General features: G+C 31.6%; 1 protein-coding gene across 1 annotated transcript; it reads left to right on the top strand.

Moving 5' to 3' along the window:
* The first annotated feature begins 1,832 nt into the window (after positions 1 to 1,832).
* LOC139502939 (uncharacterized) lies at positions 1,833 to 14,873 on the top strand. The gene is made up of 7 exons (XM_071292613.1): positions 1,833 to 2,352; positions 6,928 to 6,978; positions 7,781 to 7,888; positions 8,270 to 8,377; positions 9,529 to 9,636; positions 11,809 to 11,916; positions 13,527 to 14,873. Exons 1-7 carry the CDS (start codon positions 2,160 to 2,162, stop codon positions 14,756 to 14,758), a joined length of 1,908 nt encoding a protein of 635 aa, XP_071148714.1. The 5' UTR covers positions 1,833 to 2,159; the 3' UTR covers positions 14,759 to 14,873.
* The last annotated feature ends 10,563 nt before the right edge of the window (positions 14,874 to 25,436 follow it).

Here is a 25,436-nt window from a genome sequence, read left to right as displayed (position 1 = left end):
GAGATCATCCCTATTTTTATTTGCGGGATTCGTGTTTCTCACTCGTTATGTATTCTCTTTTGTATTTTGTGTACAATTGTCTGGTTTTTTTTTATCCATTTTAAACCATGGCGTTGACTAGTCAGTTTATTTTTCGACTTATGAGTTTGAATTATCCTTGTATCTTTCGACTCTCCATTATTGTAATAGAGATCACAAAGATTAAAAAATCACATTCCTGCGCAATTCAAATTCAGAAATGAAGATCATAACATTGACATATTCTAGCAGCTAAACACAACACTTATCATTTTAAGTGGTTTTACATGTACTTAATACGATTCTTGATCTTGAGTGGTTATTTTGAAATATTTATAATTGGTTTCGCATTCTTATGGGATACATGTATTTGTTTTGAATTTTTTCAAATTCTAAGAGGCTAACTCCCATAAATAAACGTAGTACAGTAAAAGAAGTAAGAGATGGAAGATATTTAAAAGAGATCTTCAAACTAACAAAGTAAAAACAATCGATAGCGCCATGACAGACATGACAGAAGAAGAAGAAAAAAGGACAAGAATAGTCTACAATGATAAATAATTGTAAACGAGTAATGAACAAATATGTAGACTACATACTTTTCTTGATAAAAAAAAAACTGATTCAGAGGTCTCGTGATCACTATTAAAAGGGAGGTCGAGGGTTTGGCCACGTGACGGACAATACCAAAAACGTAATAATAAAATATTGCTCTGCCCCCCCCCCCTTTCTCCCAATAAAAATACAAAACATGTAACGTGGAGAAATAACAGTAACGACAGCTTGACTAGAAGTCAGAATATTATGTGATTCTGCACACCGTTTCCTTATAAATAAAGTAACATGTAAAAACATACATTTTTATTCAGTTTGATGGTTAAACATTCGTTGGGTGTTTATTTGTGTTGATGTTTTTGAGGTAAATAACATGTCTCATTTGTTAAATATTTGATCAAAACTAGAATATTTGATCAAGCTAATCAATACTTGAATCAATTATTGGATGGCTCGCCAAAATATTTTTTTTGTATAAATACTGTGTAAATAATGTTTGTTTACAATTTTACCTACTAAACATGTGAATTTTAGAGTGTATTTAACGAGAAAATTAAGATATTCTTCATATACTTGTAACTTATATGTTGAAACAGAACGATATCACGGTGTTAATAGATCAGAAAAAATGTACCCTCTGTACTTTAAATACAATAGAAGACGAGTTTCATTTAATTTTACAGTGTGATTGCTATAATGCAATAAGGAGCAAGCAAGCAAGCAATTAAAAATAAATAAACTTCTTCTAAATGTGGACAAATTAAAGAATTTTCCTCAGAAAAAAGTATATGTACATAAGTTGTAAAATGAAAACTATCCATTTAGTTATAAAAAGACATATGCATGATTTTTTTTAATTTGAGGTTTCTTATGACTTAAAGCCATATTATTATAAGCGACCATCGTCATTTAAGCTTATACAGTTGTTGAGCACAGAAAATGTAAACGACATATGTAACCTTTGTAAAAAAAATTTCCATGCATTTAAACGTAGAACAGGCATGTTATAAGTTACCAATCTTTAATATAGATCATCATTCTTCTCGGATGTATTCATTTATCAGTTATGTATGTTTTATGTATTTATTTATTTATGATATATTTGTATTTGAATATATATTATATTTGTACTGATAAGCTTTATTTGCTCGAAGTAATAATAGAATTGCATTGAATTGTTGAAAATAACTTTTGAGGGCGTTGAATAATACCCACTTATTGGCTTTTTGCAAGTGATTTAGAGTGCTGAACACTGTAATGTACAACTTGTCATGACTCATACTAGTAATACAACACAGAATCTATAAAAATATTACAGAGTGAAACACTCACATTCACAAGCAGTCACTGTGATAAACTTGTGTGTACTGTAGGACATTAACCTATGATACACGATGTCAAACCATGACAATTAAATTCATTTGGTTCTTATGAAGATACAAAATCAAGATGTCTATATCTAGTACCTTATACTAGACACTTAAGCATCGGATGTAGATACTAGTTGACGAAAGTACTTGATATAAGTACATATTTACTAATGTTCTGGTCAGTATGTCATAAGTTAAGGAATTCGATGCGACAAGATGGATTCCTACAACACTGTGTATAAAGGCAGTGATGATATTCAGATGAGTAGACTGGTGAATGAGGAGGATGATTATGGAACACAGACACTTCTGAAGGATAGGAGAAAATGGAAGACTTTATCTTTAGCACTAGGACTGTTATCGTTTGTTTGTATAATCGCAATCGTGGTTCTGTCCGTCTTAGCCAGTGGTAAGAACTTTATCTTTAGCATTAGGACTGTTATCTGTTGTTTGTATAATCGCAATCGTGGTTCTGTCCGTCTTAGCCAGTGGTAAGAATTTTATCTTTAGCACTAGGACTGTTATCTGTTGTTTGTATAATCGCAATCGTGGTTCTGTCCGTCTTAGCCAGTGGTAAGAATTTTATCTTTAGCACTAGGACTGTTATCTGTTGTTTGTATAATCGCAATCGTGGTTCTGTCCGTCTTAGCCAGTGGTAAGAATTTTATCTTTAGCACTAGGACTGTTATCTGTTGTTTGTATAATCGCAATCGTGGTTCTGTCCGTCTTAGCCAGTGGTAAGAATTTTATCTTTAGCACTAGGACTGTTATCTGTTGTTTGTATAATCGCAATCGTGGTTCTGTCCGTCTTAGCCAGTGATAAGAACTTTATCTTTAGCATTAGGACTGTTATCTGTTGTTTGTATCATCCCACTAGTGGTTCTGCCCGTCTTAGCCAGTGGTAAGAACATTTATTACTCACTTATAAATGGAAGACTTTATCTTTAGCACTAGGATTGTTATTTTACAATCGCAATTGTGGTTCTCTCTGTTTTTATTAATGAGTGCTAAGATATATTACTCACATATCTTTTTAGACATTTGATGTTTGTATTAATACAATAGTGGTTATGTCCGTCTTAGCCAGTAGTAAGAATATATATTACTCGCATATTTTTGTAGACATTTGCTGTTATTATTATCACAATAGTGGTTTTGTCCGTCTTAGCCAGTGGTAAGAACTTATATTACTCATATATTCTTTTAGACATTTGATGTTTGTATAATCACAATAGTGTGTTTGTCCGTCTTAGCCAGTGGTAAGAACTTATATTACTCATATATTTTTTTTTTTAGACATTTGATGTTGGTATTATCACAATAGTGGTTTTTTTCGTCTTACCCTGTGGTAAGAACTTATATTACTCACATATCTTTTTAGACATTTGATGTTTGTGTAGGCACAAAATATACGTACGTTTGTACATAGCTTTATACGTGTTTGTACATAGCTTTATACATAGCTTTGTACGTTTGTACATAGCTTTATATGTGTCGTTGTTCTCCTCTCATATTTAATGCGTTTCCCTCAGTTTTAGTTTGTTACCCTGATTTTGTTTTTTTGTCCATGGATTTATGAGTTTTGAACAGCGGTATACTACTGTTGCCTTTCTTTATAGACTTTTTGTTTTGTGTGTATAATGGTAATAGTGGTTCTGTCCGTCTTAGCCAGTGGTAAAGAACACATATTACTCACTTATATCGTTATAAACATTTATCGTTTGTATTGTCATCTAGTAGTACTTATGTGACTGATGACTAGTGTATGATTAAGTTACAGTAAGCATATTTTGACAAAACTATTTTCATAACCATATACGGTTATGATAAGCATTTTATATTAATTTATAGTGTATAAAAACATATCTAGATACAACTTATGACAATACCAAAACATACAAAGAATTTACCAAATGGTTATCAAGATAATAAAATCTGAGTACTCCTAGATCATTAATTTGTGTCTCTTGTCTGTTGGGTAGTTGTTTTGTACTTTTGCTTAAAGCTTATTGTTTAAGTATACAACTGGTCTTTGGTTCCCACTTAATCTATTAAACATTCACTACAAACCAGTAAAAGTCTGAAATGGCCTATATCTGTACTCGACTGTTCTGATTTGTAATCGACTATTTTGAATTGGTCTGAAATTTACTTGATATTAATCGACTGTAGTCTGAACCATACTTAATAGTCTGAACTTGATCTCGACCAGTACTTATATGAATGTGAGACCTTTCATGGCAGAAAAAGAAACTATTTACGTTGACATGGTTTTAATCGTAATAGCAAGTAAAGTCCCACAAAGACACAATAGTAAATACATAAATAAATTGACATGAAATGAAAATATCAAAATATATGTAGCAATTATTATCAAAATAACGTATGCATTTTCTTAACAACTATCAATTAGCGTGAAAGTATCATCGATTTAATTAACAGTAAATATAATTCCTAGTCAACATAATAATTTGATTTACTTTTAACTACAATTTTATTAGACTAAATAAGTAACAAACTATGTAATAAAATATCTAAAAGTACAAAGTGTGTAATGCAATCTATCACTTTACTATAATAGAAGTACACAAAATATATAAACAAACAAAAGAAACAAAGAGTTTGTTTTAATTTTAAATGACATAAGTACCCATCATCCAGTTATTTTAAATTAATAATACCATTAAAGAAATAAAGTGAAAAGACAAATCATTATTCATATAAGATATATTTCAACCAAAACTAAACCTAACTGATTACAAAAGATATACAGAACTATAAAATACAATACAACTGTAATACTTAAACTTTCACAACTACTGTTATCAACAAATGCACGTGCGTTTGTTTACAATTTACCGGATGTTTACAACAAGTAGGATGCGCCGGCATCTATTGCACGTCATTACCATCGTGACGTATTGCATTCCTAACATACCAAAGATAAGAGAAGGTTTCAGCAGTATCCCATGCTGAGCGCATGAAAAATCGTATTACATTAATCACTATCAACACGTGTGTGAGGAACAATAATGACCTGAGATAATCATTTAACAATAGGGAATACCACCGGTCATTATTTAATTTACATTAAGATAAGAAAATAATCTTTACCGTTAAATGGACAATAAAATTGATTACAAGTTAAAGAGTTAGTTAATTAACAAATCTAATTACTCAATTTTCTGCTTACGAAAAGTACGAAGATAATATTTAACAAATTCGGGAAAAATAAAAAATAAATAATAGATTAACAAAGCATATGAACAAATTCTAGAAAATAATGAAACTTAATTTCAAAGCTTTTCTACTCGGCAATTCTTATGCATTTCATAAAAAACATAATAATTCTAAAAAATCTAGTTTCAAGAATAATATAACATAAAACAACATCTATACAATAAAGTAGCTTAATAACATATAATAAAATGATTAAACTGACCTTTACATGATAATCTTTTCTGCTGACAAAATATACTTGATATCTGAACAGTCAGCGTGCGTATGCCGCAAATTCCCAAAATCTCTAAAATTTCACTTAACCCACGTGATTAAAACCCGGGAAAATAATTAATAAGATTAATAAAAATTAATATAAAAATTGATTTTTGAATATAACCAATTACAAATATCTACGTTTTCATTAAAAACTTCCTTTAGATATACAAATGCAGAAAAAAATTATTTTATTTCTCAAATGTGCTTCCATTTGGATTTTAGCATTATCGTCTGCAGATCTCATATTTCTTAATCTACTACATTGTAACTAATTAAAACAACACACATGACCCCAATTCATTTGTTTACACGTGAATTCATTCTGTAAATCTTATCAAGAAATCTAATACACATTGGTCATAAAATGATCATAAAACATTATGAGCTTAACAAGATAGTACAATTTGACACAAAAATATTGACGTCCAAATTACTATTTCACACTTATAACTTATATACGAGCCTGAACCATGCTCGACCTAGTCTGAACTATACTCGACAATCTATACAAAGCTAATCTGGAGACACCAATACAGTCGTCAAAATGTCAAAGGCGAATTTTTCTTTACTCTGTGGAAGTTCCACGAAATAGATATAGATCATAAATTAAGTGTCATCCCTTCAGTAAGGTGCATTGACTAAATTAAAAGTACAAATTCTCGAAATGTTTTTGTTCGTGACTTGTCCTGCTATTCATGCTATAGCTGTCAGAATGGAGTTAATACCTGTACTAGCGAAGTTGCACCTTTTCGTCATGATAAACTTGTGCATGAAACGGAGGTTACTGAAAGACTAATTGCAATTGCCAACAGCGACGAAAAGTATTTCATTGAATTAATACAACCCGGATTATATTAGCAGTTTTTACGGAAGACCCATACAGGAAAATTTTACTAAATTTTCAGGGAAATAGTTTCAAGCTGGTGTTCAAGTAATTGAAGGGTTGTATTACCACAATGTGTGTGTCAGGGAAAATATTATTCCTTTCAAATTAATCAAGAGTTAACATGTTTTGATTTTCTTGCAGAATGTCAGATTTTTTTTTATTTGAATCAAGATATGGAAAATTTACAATAACAGATGGTATGCATCATGACATTAAGGCAGCCTGTTATTAAATGTTTGCACATTTAGAATTTTGGTTTCATTTATTTATGGAAAACCGTATACTTCCGTCCCTTTTTTCTTCCATCATTACTTACGACAAGCCTTTTAATGTGCATTGAGGGTAAAGATTTTTAAATCAATTCAACAACTTGAGGAAATTCATGATAAAAAGACATATAAAACAGAGACAGAATCAACCAACAACATATAAAAATACTCGAATGAAACTTACAAAATTTGATTTTATTAATCGACGTCAACATTTCAGAAACACTTTTTGACGTCGCATTTTTTTGGTGTAACATCGTGTCTTGAGAACATTGTGCGCAACGTTACCACATCATCTTATTCTTATGTTACCCTTCTTTTGATTTTGTAGGAAAAGTATCACAGGAAGAAAATAAAACAGAAACGTCTGCCTTCCAGCAAGGTAGGTTTGTTTTCCAAATTTCAGTTTTTATTTAATGATCAATGTCATTTATAACTCATGATCAGGCACACAAGGATGGTTATCGGTACACATTTTTTGGTTGTTGAGGCCATGCTAAAGACATTGTATGAAAATGTTTTAGTTGACCGAATAACAACACTCAATCAATCTGTCATTCAAGTTCGAATTTTGTTTTCTTGAAAACGTGCAAATGTACAGTTTAGAAACTATTACTTACTACATGTTCTAGTATGTGCAAATATTTTGTTTATTAATATTGTAAAGATAATGGGGTCTATAAAAGGGGACGAAAGCTACCAAAGGGAGAGTCAAACTCATAAATAGAAAATATACTGACAACGCAATGGCTAAAAATAAAAAAGACAAACAGACAAATAATAATACAGAAGACACAACATACAAAAAACCAAAGACTAAGCAACACGAACCCCACCAAAAACTGAGGTGATCTCAGTTGCTCCGGAAGGGTAAGCAGATCCTGCTCCACATCTGGCACTCATTAACTCATCATCGTTACCATGATTAACATTTGGTACGCCAGTCGGACGCTACGCAAACAAAAGACTGATCAGTGACGCTTGGAACAACAAAAAAAGTTAAATGGTCACATAAGCCGAAATGAAGTACGCTTATTCTTATTATTTAAATTGTAATGCATATTTGCGTACGAATATTCCATATTATCAGAAATCGTTATCATTCATATAAATTATTGGGTCAATAATTTTGAGATTATTATCGATTATTTTTTTTAAAACTGAAGTTATTTCTTTTTTTGCAGGTACTCCATGCGGCAACCAGCCATGTTTTAATGGCGGTCTGTGTAAAGCTATTGGCGACAATTTTACCTGTACATGCAGCCCTGGTTTCGCAGGCTCCAGATGTGAAGGTTTATATGACTTGTTTTACTATTTGAGTATTGAAAGAGTGTTTGGAACATTGTTACGATTTTTGCATGGACTTTTTTTAAATCCACTCCTATGTAAACTATTTCAAGAAGATTTATAAACAAAGGAATTTTAATTTAAAAACTCCCAGGCCATTTATACTTGGAATTCAAAGAAGAGCATTTAAGGACCTGAAATTCTGATTCATCCTTTTCGTTCAGTAATCAATTTCTACCCTGTAAATTGATTTTGTCAGTTTTTAGAAACTTTCCCCTTTTTGAATTTGTCTTCGAGTTTAGTATTTGTGTTTTACTTTTTTGTTCATATTCGTTCAATTGACACGAACCAAATTTCATAAAAGCTAAGAAACCTTTTGTTTGCAGTGAGTGTATGCGACAGCAACCCATGTAGTAATGGTGGACTATGTCAAGTAAAGGGAGATAAATACAAATGTACCTGTGATCCTGGATTTTCAGGTGACCAGTGTGATGGTATGTATTATATCGATATCCATTCCATAATTACATCACTTCATGTGGCTGTATTCTTTTGAAAGTAATGCCAATTTCACATAAGTGTCTTAGATTTTGTATTAGCTTCTGATCCCGAACGTTAGAAATTTATCATTTTTTTTGGTAGAAATGGAGTTAACAATTTTTCGATGTCTTGACTTTATTTTAACTGCATTTCCTTCTTAAAAATAATTTTAGTAGAAAAATAAATAATGTTAGAGGTTAAGAAAGCTATAGGAAATGCCTCGTACCAAGTAAGAAAAAAGTTAAATTACAAAAATACTGAACTCCGAGGAAAATTCAAAACGGAAAGTCCTTAATCAAATGGCAAAATCAAAAGGACAAACACATCAAATGAATAGACCAAAACTCTCATATTCATGACTTGGTACAGGCATTTTCTTATGTAAAACAGATGGATAGAATCTGGTTTAATAGCACTAAACATCACACTTGTATGACAGTTGTTTTCCATTCGTTTGGGCGTTTGACCTTTTGATTTTGCCATTTCATAAGAGACTGTCAGATGTGAAGTTTCATGGGGTTCAGTATATTTTTATTTTTATTTTTTAACCCTGCTCATGCCCAGGTATATTTCCAAGGCCTCACACTCACTTTGAAAATTCTTTAAACTACTTTGCAACATCATTCCTTTAAGTTTTCATAAGGAGTAAAACCCCTTGTATTTTTGACATTTTGCTACAACTACAGATTATTATCTTTTAGACGCACATGAAATCAAACCATGTTTAAAGTGGGTTCGTGTTCTTCGTCGGTTGTTACCTTTGTAGCCACCATTTTGTTTGTATTTATTTTAGTTCGAAGAATGCTTATTTCCTTGGCCCCTTTGTATCTTCTCTTTATTTTGTAAAGCCATGAATTTATATATGCCGGAGACTCTATTATCATTAATGGCAACTTTCAGAACAAATACATCGCTGTCGTAAAACAAAGATTCATTTCATTTTCTGGTAGCTTGACGGAAAAGTCAGACAGAGGAACTTGGAAAGAATTAAATTTCAAAAGAGAAACATTCTCAATAACTTATCTTTATAATTGTAGAAATTTGTAGAAAACGTTTTCTTTCATACTTTAATTAAACTGGTAAAATACATAATTTGTATTTGCAGTCGGCCCTTGTGATAGTAATCCATGCTTGAACGGTGGAACCTGTGATATTACCGGAAACACATACAGCTGTACATGCGCGAGAGGGTTTTCCGGTGGTCAGTGTCAAAGTAAGTACAAGGAAGATAATATCTGATAACCATCAAATTATGTTGTAACCTAAATCAAGGCCAAGCACACACAAAGATAGTAATGCGCTCTGTCAAGATTAACAAGACAAGCTTGATATTTTGTGATTAGGAATATATTACGATGTTAAAGCTGTACCTCAATTTATGACGCATTTACCTATTACAGATATAAGAAGATGTTGTATGAGATCAAATGACAATTCTCAATCCATTCCATTATGTCTGTTTGTTTTGCTCAAACATTGTTGTCAAAATGTTGGAATTTTAAGCACTTATCATAAAAGTGAGAGGTTTAGCTAGCTATAAGACCAGGTGTATTCCACCAATTTGTTCATAAGGTACAAAACCAATAATTGATAGCCCCATTGCTTTCTATGTTAAATTCTGCAGTTTCAAGCATTATTTGCTACTTTGTCTTAAGTTCATATAAAGTGACAGTCATTTCATGGCAACAATATACCATATCCTAACTTGTGCTGAATTGTTCCCGGAAGTTTGATAGTACAAAACAGTAATTTCGAATATGAACAACAGGGCAAATTTGCACTCCTATATACCTTTATATACTTTTTTATTTTTCAAAAGAAACTAACAAGGGTTCTTCAGAGATCCAAAGTCCCCAGGCTTTCCCTTGATACCAAAACTACCTAAATATGTCACCTATTCATAAAGATGCAGCTACATGCGTAGAATCTATTTTGTTTTAAATATGTATTACTTTAATGTATGTTCTTTCCGTTCGGGCATTAATAAGTGATCTATGCCATAAGGAAATGCCTGTAACAAGTCAGAAATATGACAGTTGTTTTCCATTCTTTAAATGTGCTTGAGCTTTTTTATCAATGACTTTCTGTTTTGAATTTCACTTGGAGTTCGGTATTTTTGTTATTTTACTTTTTTTCTGTATTTTCATCTGTCTTTTGTTGTCAAGTGTTGTTGTAATTTAGTAGCATATACCTTATTTAAATTGTGAATGAATTAAATAAGTATGTATAAAAGGTGTATTTATGTAGATTTTGCTTACAAAATTGTTTTGAGGAGTACTTTGCTTAGGAAACATCTGTCAATATGGATAAGCTTTAATATGAATATCAAAAATTATTTTGCGAATAACCTACCTTTTATAAATATTAAACTTATGAAATAAAAGTTGGAACTGAGATATTTTAGTTGAAATATAGTTGTCTGAATCTGAATCTAGTGATAAATTTCATTACATGGGGTCATAAAATATGTCGACAAAATGAAAACATCCGATGTCATATTTGAACAAAATGTTTTTAAACAGCCAACCACATTATAAGTAAGTTCAATTTTAGTTTGTTTATAAAACATTTACAGAAGATGCACTATTTCATGTATCTGAAAAACCTCATGCAAGTTTAATATGTTTAATAGTAACATTTACGTTTGTAAATGTCCTACGTTGATATTTTGAATAAGTATTATTTCGCACGGCTGGATATACATGCAAAGCTGGAGATGGTTGTCTGTCGATCATCCTACCATTGCGGTATATTACGGTTCAGTGCAATAACCCCAGTTTTTGTTTTTAACTTTGATTTGTAACTTAGTTGATTTATGAGATATGAAAGTCTGTATACTACTGTTGACTCAATTCAGTACTTTCGACACCTATCTATTTAGGGCAATCAATTTATCAGAAGTATTTTAAAAGAATACCATAAAAAGGTGTCAAAATCAGCTTATATTATTCATAATGTATTCAAAAACCGGAAACTGTTGAGAAAAATTAACAGTTAAAATCTCGGATAATGATTGACAACACTACACTTGTTCACTTACTACTTAAAATGTTTGTCATTTACGATGGAACACTAATTTTTCGTGTGTTATAGCACATAGGACTTTGAACTTCCTTTCAAACATCGTTAAACAGTCAATATATATGGCACACGATAATAAGGGTATTTGCGTTATACTTATTTATTTACATTCTTAACTATATCTGAAATATATATTGAAAATCGAAACAGCATGATCACATGGTAAGATTATACTTTGAGTAAGTGCTTATGATAGATGATAATAGTATTTACCTAATACTAATCAATTTACTTATTAAACTATATAATAATTATATATAGTGAGAAATGAAACAGCTTCATAAGCCTTTACTTTGAATTTCAGTAAGTGCTTGTGACAGCAATCCCTGTCAAAATGAAGGAACATGTAAAGTTACAGGAGACAGTTACAGTTGTGGATGTTTATCCGGGTATTTCGGTCGACAGTGTGAAGGTAAATATTTATATGCATGCACCGGCTTTCATATGGTGTAGATATCAAACTCAATATAAAATTTAGCTTGATATAGAACCAACTTAAACCCATCCTTTTCTACAAAAAATAAAGCCTGTACCTCTCAGAACTATGACAGTTTTTATCCATTCGTTTGACGTGTTTAATGTTTAGATTTTGCTTAGGGACCTTCCGTTTACAATTTTCCTCGGAGATCGGTATTTTTGTTCAAACTACAATCCCCTTCCCTTTCATAAATGTGACCTACCGAATTAGACTATTTACCGGATTTGATATCACATAAGCAACACGACGGGTGCCACATGTGGAGCAGGATCTGCTTACCCTTCCGGAGCACCTGAGACCACCCCTAGTTTTTGGTGGGGTTCGTTTTGTTTATTCTTTAGTTTTCTATGTTGTGTCATGTGTACTTGTTTGTCTGTTTGCCTTTTTCATTTTTAGCCATGGCGTTGTCAGTTTGTTTTAGACTTATAATTTTGACTGTCCATTTTATACCTTTCGTCCCTCTTTTGTACCTATATGAGTTATAAAGAAAAAATGTCAACAGTAAAAATGATTAGCAATATAAGATCAACGAATAGATTAATATAGAAGAAATCGAGGAGATATTGCCGTTAAATAGTTCTTACGTTTTTCTACATAACATAAGGCAGACAAAAGAGAAACAATACACAATAAAAATGAGTAGCAACCTACAGTTAACAAAAAAGATATTTTTGTCATGAATTAAGTTCTAGTCTACAATGTCAAAGAGTGGCCATTGTTGAAAATGCACGTAATTCAATACGAACCACTAGTTGTTTAAATAGTAACAGTGCTGAGGAAATATTATGAGGGGATCACAAAGACTCTACTATCAATGAAAGTTCTTTGTATTCTTGAAATTTCTAATAATCTATTCGAAAGCTAAATATACATCTCAATTTGTCAATGTATGTTTTAAAAAATATTCAGAAACATCTCTTTTCCTTCGATATAATTATGAATTCTTTAAGGTGGTAGACCTTGGTTAAGGGAAATAACTCTTGAAATCATCAGTACGTTTGTGTCAGCCATTTTCATAAATACGTTCTAAGCTTCTAGGATACATAGATTATTTTCAATCTGTTTCAGGTAAATGCTTAAAATACATTAATAAAACTTGACTTTTACAAACGCATCACTGAATTAAAGAGTTATCTCCCTTGACCAAAGTCTAACCCCTTAAATGATGCAATATATCAATAAAGCACACCTACTCAATCATGGCTATATTGGTTGATGCTTGATATATGTAATAATTAAATTCATTCTTTTGTCGACTGATTGTGATTAACGTCGGTTATATCACTAAGCGTAATAGAATTGTTACACACCAAATATTTATTTAGGAATATTTTGTTTTGTGAAAATGCTATAATAATTAAGTTAAGCCGGCAACTTCCAAAGATCAATGGCAAGCTAATAGTTATCAAAGGTACCAGGATTATAATTGTGTACGCCAGACGCGCATTTTGTCTACATAAGACTCATCAGTGGCGCTCAAATCAAAACGTTATAAAGCCAAGCAAGTACAAAGTTGAATATATTTTATAAATTCCTATTTGCAGATAAAGGATATTCCGATTACGTCATCATGTTTACAGAACCTCCAAGAAGCGATAATGTTCCTCGACTGTATATTCGTGCTTCGGAAAGCGGAACTGTCAGTGTATATTCTAAGATTGGACTAATCAGCACTATTGATCTAACTTCCGATACTAATTCAGTAGACCTTCCCAATTCTCTCTTCACAAAAGATGGCATTTCAAATGACGCAATCCATGTGAATTCTACTATTCCCTTTGTCCTATATGGTTTTGTTTCTGATACCGCTGTTGACGGATATTTGGCGGTCCCATCTACTATTCTTGGTGACAAATACATTGTCCCAACATTTAAGCCATCTAAAAATGAGGAACTCAGGAAAAGTTTGCTTGGTGTCGTGAGTTTGCAGGACAATACAGAAGTCCAAATAAAGTTTAGAATTCCAGTAAGCAGTACGAATGTCAAATATAAAAGTCTATCGTATGGAAATGGCGAAACACTGACAATTACTCTATCAAAACTTCAAACATTGCAAATATCTCATATTTATGACCTCTCTGGTTCTATTGTAACTTCAAACAAACAAGTAGGCGTGGTTTCCGGGAACAAGTGCAATGCTATAAACAACTTCTATTGTAACGCATTCATTGAAATGGTATTACCTGTAAACCAGCTCGTCCAAGATTTCATTATTCCGACGATTGCAAAAAGAAACGATAGTGTTGTAAGGGTTTACTGTCATGAAGCTACGGAATTAAAAATATCCACACTTAGCGGGGGATATTCAATTGATATCGAAAAAGAAAATTTTCATCAATTTGACAATTCTCACTTGTCCACCATAAATGCAAATGAGACTGTTCTGGTTGTTAGTTTTCCGAAAGATATTCCTAAGTATGACGCCTACATGATGACCATACCAGGAATTCAACATTACAAATCATACTATAATTTCACGGTTCCAACTGGATATACCAGCTACATAAGTGTAACATGTCTCGTTACAACTGTGAAATCCCTAAAATATCCATTTGATGGATTTAAAATCGACAATAAGAAGCTGAGTGTAACAGACGTTTTTAACATGACAATTAATGAATTCAATTATGCAACATTTAGTCAAAAAATTACAAAAGGTGGCGCTCATGATATACGCCATGAATTAGATTTGAAGTTTGGACTATGGATTTACGGCGAAAAGAACAATGAAGGTTATGGATTTCCCGGCGGAATGGCTTACATAAGTCAACCTTAACACTTAGACATTTAAAAACTGTGGAACGGTTGTTATATCTGTGTCAGAATCAACAATTTTGTTACAACAACATGTTTGTATTCTATCGAAAATAAAAACACGCATGTTTCCGGAATGACTGTCTCAGGGTATGGTCGATTAGTGACACCAAAACCGTATCGCGCTTTGATATTCTACAACAAGAGGTTTTTTTTTTCTCAAAAGGTCTCATGTTTATTTTACCATACAGTATAAGATAGAAACCAATATTATTTGATTTGTGTTCAGTGCTGTTACACATAAGACAAATTATACAATCCGCTTATAGTTTTGAAAGTGTATTAAGTAATTTGCAATGAGGGAAATTTATTTTTTATGCATTATGCATTAATACACTTGCACGCGTGGTGTTATATGATATAGTGAACCTGTGTTTAAGATATGTAGCTACGAATTTGTGTCAATTGTGATAAGAGAAGATAAATACATTTTGTAAGTTTAAAATACTCATTTTTAAGGGGCCAGCTGAAGGACGAGTTTCTCGCTACATTGAAGACAAATTGGTGACCTTGGGCTGTTGTCTACTCTATGGTCGGGTTGTTGTTGCTTTGACACATTCTCCATTTCCCTTCTCGAATTCATCACAGAAATAAAACTTGTAGTTGTGTGTTTGTAATAATAATAATAATAATAATAATAATAATAATAATAATAATAATAATAATAATAATAATAATAATAATAATAATAATAATAATATCTTTATTTAAAGAGAGTAACTCATTTGGATTAAACCAATTTTCAATAAGGCTCTCTACATACAATGATAACAATATGAATAAAACATAATTAATCTACTATTTCATACATGTAAACAATAGACGTATATAAAGTAATATAACAACAACAACAAAAACACCTATGGTATACATTGTTGGCTTAACTTATAAATTAAACACTTTTTAAAATAAAATGACTTGTCAGAGTTTTTGAATGCAGATATACTTTTTGATTTTTTAATTTAACTAGACAGTGAATTACACACTTTTGGACCACTAAAAGAAAAACTTGATTTGTATAAATCTGTATTTGTTTAGGGACAATAAAATTATCCGATGATGAAAGTCGAGTATTGTACGATTGTTTACTACTTGTAGGCACATTGGATAAACATTTTGGTGCCAGTTGGTGTTTTGATTTATACATTAATAATGATTTTTGGTAAAATATTCTTTAAGTAACAAGAATAATTACAGATTCCTTAAATAGTTCAATTGATGGTTTACGAGTATCGTGTTCGTTTAAAATAATTCTAGCTGCCCTTTTTGCAATTTTAGTAAACTGTCAACTAAAAACTTGTTACAGTTTCCCTATTCTGAACAACAGTAATCCAAATGTGAAAGAATATACGCATTGTAAAATAGAATTCGTGCATTGTGATTCAAGTATTTCTTGATTCTTTTTAATAAATCAATGTAATCTCAATGTCGCCGTTTATTTCATTTCTATAGACTAAGAAAAATAGCAAGAAAAAACAGTAAGACGTGCTATGATCGGATTTTTTTTAATGGATTTAAACTGAGATTTCTAAGATTTTTACTAAATTAATGCATTTCTATTTAATATATTTTGCTGAATACAACTGTAAATACATTTTACAAGTTAAGTCGTAAAAAATCTGAGGCAAACTTGTATGCAATTCAATAAATCTAGTGATTTTTGTTATACTATTTTCTTTTAAAAACTTTTTTTTATAATCATTATTCAAAATTAAAAGAAAAACAACACAAACTCAAAAATCTCTACACAGATGGCGAACTTTTTTTTTTTATCAAGATTCTTCAACAAGTTTGGTCTAGAACAGGCAATGCCGATGGTTTAAATTTTTTTTCAAAAACATAAACTTTCAAAAGCCTCAAGCTATAATATAAAAAAAAGATATGGTATGATTGCCAATGAGACAACTATCCACAAAAGACCAAAATGACACAGACATTAACATCTATAGGTCACCGTACGGCCTTCAACAATGAGCTAAGCCCATACCGCATAGTCAGCTATAAAATACTATATCATACTTGCCCTGGATATCAATGTGCCTTCATTGCTGAAATAAAAGAAGGAAGATTAGTTGTTATATGAAGATACTTAAAATACTAGTATTTTTTTCATCAGTCATATACAACTCATCTCAACAAAATCAACTTCCATTTGTGTTTTAATTCAGTACAATAGGATAAATCACAAGCAGAACATTTGCTGTCAAAAATTATTTTACAAGGGACAATTAATATAATTATATATATTTCGGCTATTTGATTTTCTTTTATCAACTTAAGCATTGTACGCTTCTTTGTTTTTTTTTAAACAATACTTATATCTTAACACATGCAAATATAATTAATATATGCCGACATTAAAATCAATACTAGTAATTACATTAATTCAGAATGAGGAAGTTCAATCTTAAATTTTGAAACATATGTAACAATTTTTCTAAGTAGTATAGTTACATGAGTTAGGTAAATTGTGTATAACGGATACATATAGGACCATAATTTGGTATTCGGCCTTTGGTTTCTTTTTGTATCCTTTTTTATAAGTTCTAAAATTTTAACTTTTATTTTGTGGGTTGTGTTGGTGTTAGAATAGTATGAATGGAACAAATGAGTTTTCGAGAAAAAATTAATACATTTTGAATGATTCACCGTTTACGTGACAGGAAACCAAACAGGAAACCAATCTTTATTTTCTTTATTTTGCACAATGTAATTCAAAAGGCATAAATAAACACCATTACTAGTGTTACTTGCTTCATGTTAATATTTAAAATCTATTTTCAATGTTATATTAAAGTTTTTTTTAAACGTGACAGGAAACCATAAGAAACCGAAAGCATTTTTTTAGTTTTATTTTATTGCAAAATCTGCTTAAAATAATCTGAACAGTATACTTTTTCTTAAAATCCATCTTAAATGTAACAGTATTATAAAACTCCTAAATATGTGCTTGTTTTGAAAACAATTAGTACAATTTATTCAGAATTTTCCATATTTTCTTCATTGATACAGGATACCATAATCGTTGTATCTTGATGTTTTGGCCAAAAAATATATTTATATTTGGTTTTGAAATTCCAGTTATATAAAATTTATTCCAAATCATTGGCAATGTAAAATTCTTTAAATCCAGTAAAGAAAAAAACTTTTAACTTGGAATTAAAATCTTTAAAATAGGCACCATGTGATATTTGTGACCTGTACACCATCTACATGGTTTCCACATTTTAACCTACTTTAGTGGGCTAAAATCAATAAAGTACTTCCTTTCAAGTCATGCCTGGTAAAAGTTTACTTTTCCTTTGACAAGTTTATTGCGTTTCTGAAAAGTGTTTGCAGAACATGAATAAAAAAAAATAATTAAAAATTGCGACAAAGTTACCAACTTTGTACATTCCAAGTGTAACGGTATATTAACATGCATTTTTCATTTAATTATCTTTATTCACCTAAAATATACAGTAATATTTACTGCTGAAGCAAAATCAATCCAACGAACATCGGCACCATGATAAGAGACGTAATTCCGATTGAATTTTCCAAGGACCCTTTACATTGTTATTGGGAAACGTAGTGTGTTTAAATGTCGGTCAAATCTGAAATCGATTTTGTCAAGTCATGAGCATTTATTTTCACACAAGATCGTATGTAACATTATGCACATAGGAAAATAATAGACCCCCGGCGCAATCTCTTTGAAAATTGTATTTTCCTTTTTTAAACAAGTCGAAACAAGTCTACAGATTATGTTTGCTAACATCCCGTTGGAAACAAAAACAATGTTTAGAACTAGAATATCGTATGTCCGGCTGTAAGGGCGTGATCACATGTTAGTCACATGTTTCACGTATGACCGGAAATGATTAGAACTTAAGGACAAAAACAATTTTAATAAATAACTGGACTTCTGTTTCGTGTGAAATGTAACGCATAACGATAACGTCATTTTCTTACTTAATTATTACGAAGATCAAAACAAGAATGTAAATCATCTCGGATTTACCTGTTTGAACATCTCGCGAGAGTTCATATTTGCATATTGTTTTTAAGAATTCTATTACAACAAAGCAGATTACATCATCTAAAAATTGCGTTACGAAATCGGACACAAAAATCACGCCACTGTTCTTACATCTGCTACATGTACATAAATACTTATAGTTGTCAGCATTTTCTTCTCACTATTCTTATTGGTCGATGTTTTTTGTTATTTGAAAGCAAAAGTTACGAATTTGCCGGTGATGATTATCTATAAATCGGTCAGCGTTATGCTCTTCGGAAGCAAAAAGTAACGCGAGAAACGACACAAAAATACAGTTGTAGAATCTTTGAAATTCGTATATTTCAATTTTTTTTCTAGGGAAGAGTAGCATACACTTGTATGTTGATAAAAATAATGGCATCTTTAGATGTAGTTACAACTTTTCTTACAGTAATTCACATTTTATCACTTTTCTATAGTTATAGGAAACGGAGCCCAATAGCAAATTATGGTCCATAATTATAATTATATTATATATCAGATTAATATTTCTTTAAAAATCTCAATAACACTAACAATTTCAATTAAAATCACCAGATCTACCCTCATAACGATTGTTTAAAATTATTGCTACATGTTTTTGTAATTGTTGTGCAATTGCGGAGTAAACAGAGTATCCAACATTAAGTAGACAATAACAATCAAAACAAAGGAGCAAACAAAGACTCACAACACCCAAGGACATTTACATCAACAGTTATAAATAATAAATAGGACCACAACACGACCTCCAATAAAAACGGGAGTGAAATCAGGTGCTCCGGAGGGGTAAGCATTTCCGGCACCATAAACGGCACCCGTCGTGTTATTTCTTTGTACAGTTCGGTAATGATGACAGGTTTTTATGACTGAGGAAGACTATAGTAAGTAAGGATAGTAGATTATAAACAGCTTTGAATTTTCTTTCACATCTACTACATAAAAAATGGGATGTGTTTAATGCCCAATGACAAAAATTCCTACCAGAGACAAACTGACTTAGATCTTCCCAGAAATAGGTCAACCAATGAACATCACATATGAGCTAAATGCAAACAGCACGGCAAACTTTTTTAAGAGACCGCAACTCTAAACTATTTGAAAAGAAGACCGTTAAAAAACAACAAACAAACACAATAGAAAAAATATAATACACACCGACAAATGACATTCCCTCAATATATGGTCATGACAGAACAGAATAAGTTCTTTCAATCCTGAATGTGCGGATTTAACAGAAATAAATGAAATGATTTTTTTTTATGTCCTACCTACTATAGTAGACAGGCATTATTTTTCCTGGTCTTTGCGTCGATTCGTTCGTTCGTCCGTTCTTCCGTCCGACCGTCCGTCGTATCGTCTTTTCGTTCGTTTGTCCCTCTGTCCCGTTTCATGTGAAAGTTGTAGTCCAATCTTCTTTAAACTTAGTAAACATCTTTCCTATGATATGATCTATCTAATTTTAATGCCAAATTAGAGTTTTAACCCCAATTTCAGGTCCATTGAACATAGAAAGTGATAGTGCGAGTGCGGCATTCGTGTACTGGGGACACATTCTTGTGCGTTTTAGCTTTTGAATTTCCCATTTGATTAAGTACTTTCCGTTTTGAAAAAAGTAAAATCACAAGAATGCTGTACTCCATAAAGATTGAAACGGAATCAAATGGCAAAGTTAAAAGACCAAACACATCGAACGAATGAATAACAACTGTCATATGCCTGACTTGGTACAGACATTTTCGTATCTTATGTAGAAAAAAGTGAATTGAACTTGGTTTAATAGCTAGCTAAACCTCTCACTCGTATGACTGTTGCATTAAATTTCATTATAATGACAGCGATTCGTGATCAAAACAAACATACATAATAGGTAAAAATACAGCAGTTAACATTGTGCTATAGTCAATATTATTAAACAAAATACATAAAGCTAACAAAGAAGCACATATTGAAATACAAACTAAGCATATTAGGGAAAACTTAAAAAAAAACAAAAACAGAATACACTAATTTACCATAGTACATTTACATAATGACGGGATATATAAGTACAGAGTCATTTCATATACGAAACAAAGAAACATAAAAAGGTATAAAGACAAAGCTAATAGCAAAAATGAAAGACAAGCCCAAAAAATACTAGCTTTCAAGTAACACCAAAAGACTAATAGCACATTAGCTAAATGATAGACAAGAAGACGAGAATATCATAAACAATAATGACAGGATGTACAAGTACCACATGTATCTTAACAATACAAAAAAAAATTAATAAAGAAGCACGAAAGGCATACATCAAATTTAACAGACTCATTCATTGCTTTTTTTATTTTTGAATTTAATTTATGTATGCAAAGCCATCAATAAACGATATTATCTATTAGATTTTGATATCAAAACCAAACATGTTTAATGTCTGAAAAACAGAAGAAGAAAAAAAATTTGTTAATATAAAAAAGAAGATGTGGTATGATTGCCAATGAGATAACTATCCACAAAAGACCAAAATGACACAAACATTAACAAGTATAGGACACCTATCTGTTAAGCAGATTAACCTAAAAAACAGGATACCCCAGTTAAATTTACGTTCATTTTTAGTCAATTTCTTTTTCATCATGCGTGCTTTTTATGCACAAAAACAATTACGGACCGCTTGATTTGCATTTATTTTAGTGCATTTTGTTCGTGTGTTAGAATATAATTTATAGCATACTTCTTGTTTGTTTAATTCTTGTCCTTAAATTTTATTTGATCATACACAATATAAAAGGCAGGACATATTTTGTTATAAAATTCCCAGTTCCACACTATTCAAGTGATTATTCCTGTTATAACTGCTATGAGTAGTGCTATCCTGTTTAAAGATTATTATATCTTTTCATCAGTCAAATTCAAATCAGTAAATCAACTGTTTGTAGTTTGGGTAAGTTGTATTGTCTTTCTGCTTACATGTTTGATAGGCCACTTTCACTAATCTCTGCAACTTATGATTTAAAAAATGTTGTTTAAATCGCTGACGATCTGTTGTTTGTATACGACGAATGAAACTCTCCTTTTTCATTCAGTAATTATTATAAATAAAACCCAATCGGTGATCAGAGCGTTCACTTATTTTTTTTAAACATTTCATTCTATAAAATGATTTCAGTCATTTTGTTAAATACCTTTCATTTTTTCCAGGTATTTTGTAAAATGCCTAAAAAAATTAGTCATTATGTATAATGACTGAATCTTGCAGGCATTTTACAAAATGCCTATAGTTTTCAGGCATTTGACAAAATGCCTAAATTAAGAAAATGCCGATAACATATATAGAAAGATGTGGTATGAGTTCCAATGAGACAACTGTCCATCCAAGTCACAATTTATAAAAGTAAACTATTATAGTTAAAGTTACGGCCTTAAACACGGAGCTATAAATTGTCCTACAAAATATTTGTGTAAAACCATTCAATCGGGAAAACCAATGGTCTCTATGTGTGTTTTCAAACTAAAACCTGTTTTATTCGCTTTTCAAGACATTGACAGAAATAAAATAAAATATGATTGAAACAAAGGAAAACATAAGATTTTTACAACAGATATCATGCAAAAAGACAAAGCAAAACATTATACAAATAATTGAAAGTTTATACCACGAACCCTAGATATTGTCACAAACTGTGCAATGGTAGTAAAACATTTTATTTTGTTTTTAAAAGGAAGTTACTGAATACACTTTTATCTGTCTGTTTCTATGATTTATGTTATTTATGGGTTAAATTCCTATTTTTAATTCATTATTATTAGTAGTGACATCCTTTTCAAAGTTTCATTTTCCTTCTCATTGTTAAGCTAACATTTCTTTACTAGTTTTACATGCAATTCTGTCAAAAAGTTTGGGTAAGTTGTAGTATGCTTCATTTTTAAAATTGTTTTGTTCTTGATTGCCCTGTAATTACTAACTTTTTATTATATCGAGAAGGTAAAATTTGAGGATGGAAACTGGGGATGTGTTAAATAGTTAATATCCCGACGAAAGATAAAAACAAAAACGCCAACGACCACCAAATGTGATTCAAAACAGCAAGTAAATCAAGAACCCGTACCCAACATAATTGTGTACTAGATCAGCAAAAAATATACGTAACACTAAACTCCGAAACATATCAATGAACCAAAATTTATATACAAGACTAACAAAGATCAGAGGCATCTGACTTGGGACAGAAGCATTGTGCAGTGGGGTTAATCATGTTTTGTAAGATCTCAACCCCATTATGCCTTAAGCGAAAGTAGAATAAACAAACACACAACAATACACAGAAAAATAATCAGTTTTAATGAAGTTTGATTTCGATGTCAGAACAGGTGACAGAAAAAAACCCTGATATGCCAGTTTAAGACCTCAATTAAACTCTATTTCACTTTATGAAAATAGAGGGCAATAATAATAATAATAATAATGAAAACTTATGAAGCGCCATATATAAAAAATAAAAATTACTCTAAGGCGCTGTACATACACATGGTAATTAAAACAAATCAATGACAATAACATAAAACAGCGTGTCAGATTCAAATACTGAAATAAAAAACGCCTACCATGAAATACAAGGTTAATACGAAAAACATGTTAAAACAAAGAATTAAAAATTAACAATAAAAAAATTAACGGTACCAATTTTCTTGCACCAGATGCGCATTTCGACAATACATGTCTCTTCAGTGATGCTCGTGGCCAAAATAACAATATAGGCTAAAAGCAGGCAGAACAAGCAAAAACTCTAAAACGAAATACAAAGAGTAAAAAAGCCCGGAAAAGAGAGAAGAATTCAATGTAATTAAAAACAATGCGATAAAAATGAATTTTTTAGCTGAACTTTAAAACACTCTAGGGACTAAAGCTGTTCGGGAAATTGTTCCATAGAGATGCCGCTTCCCAATCAAATTGTCTTTCACAGTACGTCTTCGTCTTCCTTTTTGGAACTGTGAGTGGTTTTGTGGAACTTGAACGCAAAGATCGGTTTGGCACGTGTAGATTGACTAGTTCCCGAATGTAAGCAGGGCCAATGTCATTCAAAGCGCTGTACACATAAGGCAGTATTTTGTATTGTTGTCTATATTTGACGGGTAACCAATGTAAATTAGAAAGTATCGGTGTTATGTGTTCATGTTTGCTTGTCCTGATGATAAGACGAGCTGCTGAATTTTGTACTTTTTGTAATCTTTTCTATGTAGTCTTGTTGATACCATTCAGCAGAATATTCCCATAATCAATGGATAATCAAAATGGATGTTACTAGACTGTTCAGTAGTGTTTTGCAAGCAGTTGTTGTTATGAAGCTGCGAATGCGTCCACTATTACTGATGTGATAATGACAGGATTTGACTATGGCAGAAACTTGCCGTTCCATCGTTAGGTGTTGATCAAAATATACACCTAGGTGTTTCACGCAGGATACACTACATATAACAGTATTGCCGACTTTGAATTGGAGATTTGGTACACTAGTCTTCAGATGTTTCGGTGTGAATATGATAAGTTCGGTTTTATCTTGATTCAGTTTTAACATATTTGTTGACATCCGTAAACTAATGTCGGAAAGACATAGTTCAAGTTTCGAAAAATAGTTTTCCCAGTTGTCTAGTGGCTTGATAACCATGTTAACTTGTGTGTCGTCCTCATAGCAGTGATATGTCATGCCATGGCAACGGCATATTTCACCTATTGGCCTAGAGAAAAGACAGTACAATTTCGGGCCTATCATGTAACCTTGCGAAACACTGAATGTTAGATGACATTTCTTCGATGTAGTTGTTCCAATCACCACACGCGGATGTCTATTCGTCAAATACGACTTAATCCATTCGAGAGCGCAACCAGTTATGTCATATGAAAATGACAGACGTTCTAGAAGAATTCTGTGATCTATGACATCGAATGATAACCCCACCCGCTACGGGTTCAGGATCATACCATCATAAAGTATGTGAGAAGAAGATTGACCCGTATCATGCCAGATACTATGTACTATGAACGATTAAAACAAATGCCGAAAATGTCAAAATTATATGTGGGTTTGGGTCCTCACCAAATTTAACAATAAAACGGAACTTTAAATTAATTTCATACAAGTGGGAAGTTAAGCTTGCAAAAACCCTAGATTTTTAGACATCATTGTTTTTGACAAAATACCTGGATGAAATATCGGGAATATAGCAGATGTTTAACTTTTTACGTGTTTGGCTCGTTGGTAGCGTTTGCTTTTGTCAGCTTATATGGACTTACGTGGATTACTTTAAGTTTTTTTAAGATTTTATTTTAGTCCCAACATGCGTTTTCTGTCGGGACCTTTGGTAGCTAAATAAACGGTTTGGGTATTTCTTATTACAAAGGGTGGACGGATGTCTATTATGGTTTATTTCCGCGTCGTTTTAACTCTTGTGGATAGTTGTTCCATTGACAAAATCGTATCACATCTCCTTGATGTTATATATCGTTCAAAACTATGTTTTATTTGCATTGAAAGCCTGACAAAGGTATATAGCATTGAAGTAAGACTAAGACAGGAGTATAACAACACTTAGATATTGACGCAAGATGAAGCATTAAGGTGTTTTCATGGACACGTAA

This window comes from Mytilus edulis, chromosome 14, assembly GCF_963676685.1.
Source record: "Mytilus edulis chromosome 14, xbMytEdul2.2, whole genome shotgun sequence".
Taxonomy (NCBI): Eukaryota; Metazoa; Mollusca; class Bivalvia; order Mytilida; family Mytilidae; genus Mytilus; species Mytilus edulis.
This window is presented reverse-complemented; position numbering and strand designations above follow the sequence as displayed.

Excerpts from the sequence above, each read along its gene's own strand:
- LOC139502939 (XM_071292613.1), top strand. The coding sequence starts at position 2,160 with ATGGATTCCTACAACACTGTGTATAAAGGCAGTGATGATATTCAGATG. Across the intron at positions 7,889-8,269 it reads CGCAGGCTCCAGATGTGAAG|TGAGTGTATGCGACAGCAAC; the intron begins GTTTATATGACT and ends TTTTGTTTGCAG. Across the intron at positions 9,637-11,808 it reads TTCCGGTGGTCAGTGTCAAA|TAAGTGCTTGTGACAGCAAT; the intron begins GTAAGTACAAGG and ends TTTGAATTTCAG.